The following is an 11393-nucleotide window of genomic DNA, read 5'->3' as shown; positions in this document are numbered from 1 at the left end:
AACCCGAGACGTCTCGCATGTCAGACAGTGTGTCCTGTTAGGATCGCTAAGAAGAATGCATCCAGTCATCATTCCACCTTGGAACTCTGTAGGGAACAGTTCGCTGATACGTCATGATCGAATTTCTTAACGATAGTCCAAAAGTTGTTTTACAGGCAATGAGTGTTTGTGCACTGTAGTATTTCGGCTGTTTAAGGGTTGTGAGCGTGTTTGCAGAGCGTTATACATGCATTATTTTGCCAATTTTACACGTAGTGAACGTGTCTGTTGCATTATATTGACAGTTTGCAATTAGTGAGTGTGTTTGCAGAGCATTATATGTGCATTATTTTGATACTTTACGAGTTGTTTTCGTGTTTGTACATCAGTGTACTGCATTATTTAGATGATTTACAAGTAGTTTGCAGGTCTGTAGACTATTTACTGTGACCCCAAGCACACTAGGGCGAGTGTTTTGTATCAGCATAATAAATAAATTACGTGAAATCAATCCCTAAATAAATTATTCCAACTTCCCACTGAAAATAAATAAAATATGCTCCTTCCTCCCTCCAGCAGCTGGACGCAGACTTAGTGCTTTTCTCGCCATTTTTCCCAGACCGCCATGGGACGACAGCGCCCTCTGGTGGCAATACTGTGTACTAGTTCAGTTGGACTCCGGACCTCATGAGGAACCCACTGGTTTGAGCTACTGCCTATGACAACGCAAATTGTTTACATAAAGACTGCATGCAAAATAAGGACTTAGTCCATCCTGTCCAGCAGCCCAGTACAGGCTGAGTCCTTTTCCTGCCAATTCCAAGGAAGCGGTAGTGGCTGTATGACTTAGGTTAATGGAGGTAGCCCAAGTGACCTATTTTCTGATTTTCTGGCCAAACTTATTCCCTACGTTTTCTTAAGCTAGTCAAAGTAGCCCAACTGACGTTTTTCCCCCCATTTTCTGGGGAAGGAGTGGGGGAAGGGTAGGGTGGAAGCGAGTGAGTTGGGTTAGTGGAGGTAGCCCAGTTGACTCATTTTCCCACCAAAATTTGACCTTCCTGCCATGACATTGTGATATTCCCACATATATCGCCGCCATCTTGTATCCCCCATCTTGAATAAATTTGGCAACAATGCAGATTGGGGCCATGTCCTTGTTGCCCTTCCACTGACTGTTGTTATGCACTAGTGAGGATGAGTTATGTGTTCATATAGTGTGTGTACGGTGCAGTGTCACGTGTTGTACTCACTAAATCACGGCTGTCAATGTAGTTCCACGCCGGCTACTAGAGACTCTGCGTTTTTCACAAGGAGCTAAAAAGAGAATGGATGTGGCACAGCAGACGTACACTGTATATTGTTTTGAAGGCGGAGTCGGCGCCATTTTAAGTAGCCCAAAACATTAGGAGACCACTGTTTATGTGTGCTACTTGTTCACTATTGTGCACGCAATAACTGTTTTAGGTACTAAAAATTACAGAGCTTACATGAATAACACAGTGTCAGGAAGGCAATTTCGAACGTTTTTCTGTTCTACGACACAGAGTGACGTCATGTGGAAGTGTCACCATAGTGAACTATGGGGGATGAATGCTGTGAACATAATGTTTTGGGATAGTTAAGATGGCGGACATCAGCTTCAAGTCTGTGACGTAATGCAGCCTCTCCTCTTTATTTACTTCCATGGTTTTTTGCTTGTAATAAGTGAATCGCGGTTGTCAAAGAGTTCCGTGATCGGCCGCCAGGGGCACTGACTTTTCTCGTGTTCTTGTGCCTTCCCCCTGAACGATGTTTATTCCTGTGTTTTATGTTCCATGTTTTTTATATTTCATTTTCTGCATGGTCATTTTGAGTTACAGTTCAGCTAGCCTCCTGCTTTCATTGAATAAAGAGTTCTTATAAATGTATTTCCTTGATGTCAGATTAATCAAATATTCATAAGCTGATCAGTTCAAATTACACTGATCCCAACGAGTGATGAGCCGGATGTGGTCCTCGAGCAAAGTAACTGAACTACAGCCATTTTTCATTGAGCTCAGAGATATCTGAAGAACGCACTGTATGGAAACTAGCGGCCGCTTGCCGCTGATTTGGCCAGATAACCCCATCTCATGGTTCATGGAGCTGGAAGCAAATTTTTACTGCACTGAGATCATGGCCAATATTACAAGGTTCCTACTTGTAGCAGCTCAGTTAGACCACAGTTTCATGGCTGAAGTGAAAGACATCATCACTACACCCCAGTCACGGATTCCTACTAGAAACCGAAGGCAGAACTAATACAGAGAGTTGCTGATGTGCAGGAAGATCGAATTCGACAAGTTCTTACACAAGATGACATCGGTGATCATTAGCCATTGCAGCACCTGAGAATCTGTGCAGTGAAGCACACTCTGTCACCATGCCAGACAACTTATTGCGCACGCTGTGGAGCAGTAGGTTACTGCTGTAAATAAAGGTAACAGTTGTATCTCAAACTAATGTGTCACCAGACACAGTCGCGGAGTTGGCAACCCATAAAACCTGTCCAGATTGACACGGTCGTGGCATAGAGCAGCAACACAACAGCCTGAGCTACGTTTACATGTACTGAGTATGACTCATTCACGACTGGCTCAATCGAGGCAAGAGACGCCAGATACGGAATTTACCCCTGTTTCCGATCAACTCGTGGTCGCCTACATCAGACGCTTAGGGAATAACAAATCCCCCGGTCCCAACAAGGTCGATGTCCCATACCCGAAATAACTGCTTCCCAACGCAATCACCTACCTCACCACACTATACAAACAGTGCAGTTCCCTAACCTACTTCACAAAAGCCTGGAAAACTGTTCAGGTCGTAACCCTACCTAAACCCAATAAGAATCTTATCCTTCCACAAAGCTATTTACCCATCTCATCTCTGTGCTTTCTAGGGAAAGTACTAAGGTGCCTGATCCTCAGCTCCCTATCCAAATTCCTACAACACAACTATACAATCATCCCTGAGCAATTTCGATTCCACTCTGGACACAGCACGATCCACCAATCCCTGCATCTGGTGGAATACATATGCAGGGCGAGAGATCAGAAACAGCACAGGAGCAGTCTTTCTCGATATTGAGAAATCATTTTGCAAAGTCTTACATGATGGCTTAATCTCCAAGTTACCCCCGTTAGAAATTTCTGGACATATCATCGACACGTCTACCCCCATGAACCATAGACCTTGCCGTTGGTGGGGAGGCTTGCGTGCCTCAGCGATACAGATGGCCGTACCGTAGGTGCCACCACAATGGAGGGGTATCTGTTGAGAGGCCAGACAAACGTGTGGTTCCTGAAGAGGAGCAGCAGCCTTTTCAGTAGTTGCAGGGGCAACAGTCTGCATGATTGACTGATCTGACCTTGCAACACTAACCAAAACGGCCTTGCTGTGCTGGTACTGAGAACGGCCATAATTTTTCCCGAGAGCATGCAGCTTTACTGTATGGTTAAATGATGATGGCGTTCTCTTGGGTAAAATATTCTGGAGGTAAAATAGTCCCCCATTCGGATCTCCGGCGGGGATTACTCAAGAGGACGTCGTTATCAAGAGAAATAAAACTGGCATTCTACGGATCGGAGTGTGGAATGTCAGATCCCTTAATCGTTCAGGTAGGTTAGAAAATTTAAAAAGGGAAATGGATAGGTTAAAGTTAGATATAGTGGGAATTAGTGAAGTTCGGTGGCAGGAGGAACAAGACTTCTGGTCAGGTGAATACATGGTTATAAATATAAAAACAAATAGGGGTAATGCAGGAGTAGGTTTAATAATGAAAAAGAAACTAGGAGTGCGGGTAAGCTACTACCAACAGCATAGTGAATGCATTATTGTTGCCAAGATAGACACGAAGCCTATACGTACTACAGTAGTAAAAGGTTTATATGCCAACTACCTCTGCAGATGATGATGAAATTGAAGAAATGTATGATGAGATAAAAGAAATTATTCAGGTAGTGAAGGGAGGCGAAAATTTAATAGTCATGGGTGACTGGAATTCCAGAGTAGGAAAAGGGCGAGAAGGAAATATGGTGGGTGAACATGGATTGGGGGAGAGAAATGAAAGAGGAAGCCATCTCGTAGAATTTTGCAAAGAGCATAACTTAATCATAGCTAACACTTGGTTCAAGAATCATAAAAGAAGGTTGAATACATGGAAGAATCCTGGAGATACTAGAAGGTATCAGATAGATTATATATTGGTAAGGCAGAGATTGAGGAACCAGGTTTTAAATTGTAAGACATTTCCAGGGGCAGATGTGGACTCTGACCACAATCTATTGGTTATGAACTGTAGATTAAAACTGAAGAACTGCAAAAAGGTGGGAATTTAAGGAGATGGGACCTGGATAAATTGACTAAACCAGAGGTTGTACAGAGTTTCAGGGGGAGCATAAGGGAACAATTGACAGGAATGGGGGAAAGAAATACAGTAGAAGAAGAATGGGTAGCTCTGAGGGATGAAGTAGTGAAGGCAGCAGAGGATCAAGTAGGTAAAAAGACGAGGGCTAGTAGAAATCATTGGGTAACAGAAGAAATATTGAATTTAATTGATGAAAGGAGAAAATATAAAACCGCAGTAAATGAAGCAGGCAAAAGGGAATACAAACGTCTCAAAAATGAGATCGACAGGAAGTGCAAAATGGCTAAGCAGGGATGGCTAGAAGACAAATGTAAGGATGTAGAGCCTTATCTCACTAGGGGTAAGATAGATACTGCCTACAGGAAAATTAAAGAGACCTTTGGAGAAGAGAGAGCCACTTGTATGAATACCAAGAGCTCAGATGGAAACCCAGTTCTAAGCAAAGAAGGGAAAGCAGAATGGTGGAAGGAGTGTATAGAGGGTCTATACGAGGGTGATGTACTTGAGGACAACGTTATGGAAATGGAAGAGGATGTAGATGAAGAAGAAATGGGAGATATGATACTGCGTGAAGAGTTTTACAGAGCACTGTAAGACCTGAGTCGAAACAAGGCCTCGGGAGTAGACAACATTCCATTGGAACTATTGATGGCCTTGGGAGAGCCAGTCCTGACAAAACTTTACCATTTGGTGAGGAAGACGTATGAGACAGGCGAAATACCCTCAGGCTTCAAGAAGAATATAATTCCAATCCCAAAGAAAGCAGGTGTTGACAGATGTGAAAATTACTGAACTATCAGTTTAATAAGCCACAGCTGCAAAATACTAACGCGAATTCTTTGCAGACGAATGGAAAAACTTGTAGAAGCCGACCTCGGCGAAGATCAGTTTGTATTCCGCAGAAATGTTGGAACATGTGAGGCAATACTGACCCTACGACTTATCTTAGAAAATAGATTAAGGAAAGGCAAACCTACGTTTCTAGCATTTGTAGACTTAGAGAAAGATTTTGACAATGTTGACTGGAATACTCTCTTTCAAATTCTGAAGGTGGCAGGGGTAAAATACAGGGACCGAAAGGCTACTTACAATTTGTACAGAAAGCATATGGCAGTTGTAAGAGTCGAGGGGCATCAAAGGGAAGCAGCGGTTGGGAAGGGAGTGAGACAGGGTTGTAGCCTGTCCCCGATGTTATTCAATCTGTATATTGAGCAAGCAGTAAAGGAAACGAAAGAAAAATTCAGAGTAGGTATTAAAGTCCATGGAGAAGAAATAAAAACGTTGAGGTTCGCCGATGACATTGTAATTCTGTCAGAGACAGCAAAGGACTTGGAAGAGCAGTTGAATGGAATGGACAGTGTCTTGAAAGTAGGATATAAGATGAACTTCAACAAAAGCAAAACGAGGATAATGGAATGTAGTCGAATTAAGTCGGGTGATGCTGAGGGAATTAGAATAGGAAATGAGACACTTAAAGTAGTAAAGGAGTTTTGCTATTTGGGGAGCAAAATAACTGATGATGGTCGAAGTAGAGAGGATATAAAATGTAGGATGGCAATGGGAAGGAAAGCGTTTCTGAAGAAGAGAAATTTGTTAACATCGAGTATAGATTTAAGTGTCAGGAAGTCGTTTCTGAAAGTATTTGTATGGAGCGTAGCCATGTATGGAAGTGAAACATGGACGATTACTATTTTGGACAAGATGAGAATAGAAGCTTTCGAAATGTGGTGCTTCAGGAGAATGCTGAAGATTAGATGGGTATATCATACAACTAATGAGGAGGTATTGAATAGGATTGGGGAGAAGAGAAGTTTGTGGCACAACTTGACTAGAAGAAGGGATTGGTTGGTAGGACATGTTCTGAGGCATCAAGGGATCACACATTTAGCATTGGAGGGCAGCGTGGAGGGTAAAAATCGTAGAGGGAGACCAAGAGATGAATACACTAAACAGATTCAGAAGGATGTAGATTGCAGTAAGTACTGGGAGATGAAGAAGCTAGCACAGGATAGAGTAGCATGGAGAGCTGCATCAAACCAGTTTCAGGACTGACGACAACAACAACAACAACAACAACATCAACAGGATTGACTCCTTTCTGACCGGGAGGCAGTACCGTGTCGGGTGCGACAAACATCTAAGCACAATCAGGGGTGCTGTGGCAGGAGTTCCGCAGGGCTCAGTTCTTGCCTCCATATTATAGTCGCCATACATCAATGATGTGCTGAAGTTCGCAGGTGAGATGGCGCTTTATGCCGACGACATGGCGGTTTACAGGAGCAGCAGCAACCTCAAATTCATAGCACGAAAGCTACATGAGCACTTTGGCAAAATCGTGAAATGGTGCAACATTTGGAAAATAAAGATATATCTGAAGAAGTCCATAGCAGTTATGTTCACGAGGAAGTTGACTCCCCAAAATAGACTGATTTCTGTTGCCGACAAAGAAATAGAATGGAGCAATTGAGCTACATATCTCGGCCTTGTACTAGACAAACGACTAACCTTCGTAAAGCAAATAGATAGATCGAGAAGCAGAGGTTACACTGCTTTTATACAACTATACCCACTCCTAAAATGTGGAGGACTTAGCACTGAAACGAAACTAAGATTATACAGGTCAGTTATCGTCCCAAGTATTTTATACGGATCGGAACTTTGGTCTATGGCAGCAGACAGACATCTACAAAAAATTTCAGAGACTCCAAAACAGAATCCTCCGCGTCATCGCCGATGCAGACCGCTACCCACCATACACACATATTAAGGATCTCTTACAAGATCCATCAATCTACGCCTACATGAAAACAAAATCAAAAAAATTCTGTGAAAAGGCACCTACTTCAACCCAGCAACTAATTCACCAGATAGGAACCCATTACCCTTATGCTTCAGACAAGCGACCAATCTCAACAATAACAAGAGAATTTAGGGCATAACAGTTACAGACAAAACAGTCATACATGCATATTAGAAGTAAGACGGGCAAGGCCCTGTTGTGCTTCAGTGGAACATAAATATAGATAGGCAAACACCTCCATTTAGGCTTTGAATGCATATAGTCTTTGGTGTGTATTTACGAGTGTGGTCGATTTGTGTTGGCATGTGGTGGCGTGGTTAAAGCAACAATAGATGTTGCTTTTCTTTCGATATTGTGAGACATAAACGTGTTTCGTCGGGATGTTACCCCCTGCTGACAGCAGCATGAAAATGACCCAGGTTAGTCAGAAAACTGTGTGTGGTGATATCACTTGTTTGGACATTTGGTTTGAAAGTTGTGTGTGACTTAGGCGATGTCGGAGTGTGATGATTTTTGAATGTTCTCGTGCACGTCAAATTGGTGTTATATTTCAGCAGGTTGATTTGTTGCCATCTTCAGGCAGTCCAGTCATCAGAACCACATATTGATGGCAACAAGTCATCTTGTCATCATATCACAACATTTGGATGATGTTACCCCGTTGAAAAACCGAGAGTATTTAAAAATAACTTAAGCTGCTTGAGAAATACAATGTGATGTATACCTGCGACATCAGTGTTTCACACCGCATTTCAAAATGCGTCAACGAAACTTACGTAGGCCTATGGGCAGTGTATCGCTATTATTGTAGATATTGTCCAAGGAATACTTTTTCAAGCTCTAATATAGAAAGGAAGACAGGGAATTCAAACATTTTGTTGATGCCTGAGTTATTAGATATGAGCGGACAAACGCAGATGAAATAGGATGGACGAAAGAAACGTTAATGGTTTGTTTAAGTTGCTACCAATGTTAACGTAGTGCTCAGATTTTGTAACAGCCACGTCGTCGGGGGAACCTCCAGATAAATCTTCTCTGTTCAGCAACACAGAAATTGCTGGCTGGTCAACATCATCACAGTAAATGTACTGAAAGGTCCCCATGTTTCCTGTGGCCCCACATGTTGTCAAGGTTGTTTCGACTATGCTCCAGAAGTTCTGCTAGGAAGCCCTCACTGTTATTACTTTTGAAATAGCCTAATAACCAGTTTACTTATTTTTTCTACCAGTCTCGTTTTCATTTTGATATCCATTTATAATATATTCACTCATTGCAAAACTGGACATCACACCAACTTCAATTGACACGAAAAGAGGCAGTTCAAGAATTTGCTGACGAGGGTGGAGGCAGCCACTTACATACTTTTGCTAAGACCTCAGATAAACTAAAGAAAATATGCAAACTAAATTTCAGGGTCTGTTTAGCCCTTCATTACCAATGTGGGTCCACTATAAATTTTCAGTAGACACAACAGACTTTCATCAGAGGTTGCAGAACCAGTTGATTGACATGAAACACAACTCTGAGAACCAAGCACTTTTTCAGCATGATGGATTTGAACAATTCTGGTTGAAAGTATAGAAGTCCTATACTTTCCTGTGGCAGGAAGCTAAGTTGCCCATTTCAGCTTTTCCATCAACATAGCCCTACTTAGTGGAGAGGGTCTTTCATCCAGGCCAACTCCGCCACATCTCAGATTTGTATGAGACTTGGCTTATTTGTTATTTTCCCCATGAGGTTAAATATCCGTACCTAATTTTATCTCCCTCTCTTTCAGTTTTAGTCCATTGTACACATTCTGATTCTAGAAAACAACATATACTAAAATGTTGAAAATAAATTGCCATTTTACCATTCTTGTCGCATACATATCAACTTTCTATATGTTCTGTTCGTGCGATGGTTCTGTGTTCCTCATGCCAATGACTTGACCTTTCTCAAAGTTCAGAAGTTCACAATAAGCTGCATGTAGCGTACGTGCCCTCTGGGAAAGCTGTGTTATCTCTGCTAAAAATTTCCTATAATGTTACACACATCCACCAGTCATCACATACTCACATCATTCTTCACTTTTAGAAATGCCTTTTTTCTGTATTGACACAAGGAGCCGTGAGAACAAAATTTTAGTCAACATATCATGAAGCTTGGAAATACTGGAGCATCAGATTGGTAGTGTACAGTCCAGGTATTTGTGATGTAACATTTTCCATTTCCACCATTGTAACTATGTTTTTTAAAAATATGGCTTCAGAACTGAGTGAACTGAAACAGTTGCACTTAGCTACTAAAATGGAGGTTTGAAGTCTGTTTTTGATCAACTTCAGTTTCGAAAATAACTTTCCTTCACTGATATTTGTGATGTTAAATGACACATTCTAAGAATGAACTGTATATTATGAAAACATTTTTTTCAGGTAGGTATTTATTTTATGCATCCATCGCTTGTCACTCTTCAGCTTGTTGAGAAACATAATACAGGAATCATGTAGTTCATATTTCTCAACTTCCTGCCACATTGTAGGTTTAAATGGTTGTATGACACAAACTAATCTCTTGATCCACATTGTTTCAGGAAGAGTAAGTAGTACTCATGCTTTGATGTGGGAGGTAACAAATGTACATCTACTTTGTGTTTGCATGGTATTTCACTTTAATATCAGTGCAGTTAGCTAACTTTTCAGAGCTTGTTCTTCAAAGCTATCCCTTTATGTTTTTATGAAGCTTGTTAAGGACTGACATAGCTGTGTTCTTGTTCAGTGTAGGGTTCTGCAGAGTTTTGTTTACTTGTCCCTATACAACTTTCCAAAAAATTCTGTTGAGCTCAGTTCCCACCCTTGACATTTTATTGTGCTAGCAGAAACCACTAACAGGCAAGTTTTCGTGCCGGTTTTGTCCTCTGAAAATTAAAAAATGCATTCTTTATTCCTTTATAGCCTTGAAACGGCTTTTGTCGCATTAGCTCGGCCTGACCGCTGTGTTGTTACCTTGTTTGGCAAGAGACTGCGTTTGTTTGTTTCGGCATTTTTCAGGAAATAGTTTGGAATGTTATAGCTGTTAGTTTAGGTTGTAAAAGAAACACATATCAACAATGACCAACACTTGAATATGTATTGGATTGTTACTATAGGCTTTAATGACCATACTATGGAGGTAGGGCCTACTGAACATACCACTTCACCATCTCAATTTCTAAATTTTTTAAAGCAGCTTATGAACTTGGATTAAATTTCACATAATGTCATACAGCATAACTTAGCTGTAACTTCCTCTTTCCTTTTTCTTTTACAGTCTTTCATTTCTAATTCCTCTTTTTTGTGTTGATTAATTTGTGTTTTATGGTTTCATTAATAAAACTGTAAAAAGAATGTCTTCTTACAGCAATAGCCTTATTTTTCTGTTGTTTTTGTTAATTGCCTACGATGTCAAGAAAAGCCACTAAAGCAGTTCTGTTTTTTTGCAGTAGCCTTCAGTGAAAGTTACAAGAGTCAGTGCCATAGCAGGGGTGCTGACAAATTTTTGGAGTGGTTTCAGATTGGTGTCAGTGTTATTATTAAAGCGAAAAATATTTTTTTGTGGAAATGCATTCATACATTCTTTAAACCCATTCAGTTTTTACTTATTGACTTCCCATTAAAGTCCACAGTGGTTACTTGACCTTGCTATGACATCATGAGAAAAGCTGTCTGACGGATGCTATTCAGCTTAAGGGATCATGCAGTAACTAGTTAATCAATAAATTAACCTAATAATTGTTTTCCTCATCTTGAAGAGCACAATAACCTGCATATTGTGACAGGAAATTAAAGCAAACATTGGGCCCTGGTTTGGGTGAAATATAATAGGGAAGAAATTGGCTTTCCACCAAGTCAAGCTCACAAAGACTCTCAAAATTTTGTTTACAATATTTTCAAGCCTTGATGATTTTTCCAACTGCAATGCCACATGCCTGACTGACTGCCACTGGTAATTTGACCGAGTGTGGGGCTAAAGAGATGAATGCTGACATGACTCATATCAGCTGTTCATTGAAAAATTCAGCTGTATACAAAATAGTTACTTCTACATCTTCAACGAATATAAGAGGGTCCACACCACAGTATTTGAACAAAGGTTTTTTAGTTTACACTTTTATGATTCGGGCCCCTACTCTGCAGTATAGATAGCCCGCATATAAATATGGCCCTGGTTATCTCCATAAGGACAACAAATAATACAAAGTTCACCCAGATC

At 40.9% G+C, this 11393-nt stretch overlaps 1 protein-coding gene across 1 annotated transcript in view; it reads left to right on the top strand.

Annotated features, from left to right (window-relative positions):
* The first annotated feature begins 7441 nt into the window (after nucleotides 1-7441).
* LOC124613153 (RNA exonuclease 4-like) overlaps nucleotides 7442-11393 on the top strand; it is a 74908-nt gene continuing 70956 nt past the window's right edge. Inside the window, exon 1 of the mRNA XM_047141780.1 lies at nucleotides 7442-7582. Within this exon, the coding sequence (XP_046997736.1) occupies nucleotides 7544-7582 (39 nt within the window). The 5' untranslated portion in view covers nucleotides 7442-7543. The remainder of the gene's footprint in view (nucleotides 7583-11393) is intronic.

The sequence above is a fragment of the Schistocerca americana genome, chromosome 4 (assembly GCF_021461395.2).
Source record: "Schistocerca americana isolate TAMUIC-IGC-003095 chromosome 4, iqSchAmer2.1, whole genome shotgun sequence".
Classification (NCBI taxonomy): Eukaryota; Metazoa; Arthropoda; class Insecta; order Orthoptera; family Acrididae; genus Schistocerca; species Schistocerca americana.
Note: the sequence above shows the minus strand (reverse complement) of the source record. Positions and strands in the feature narration are given on the sequence as shown.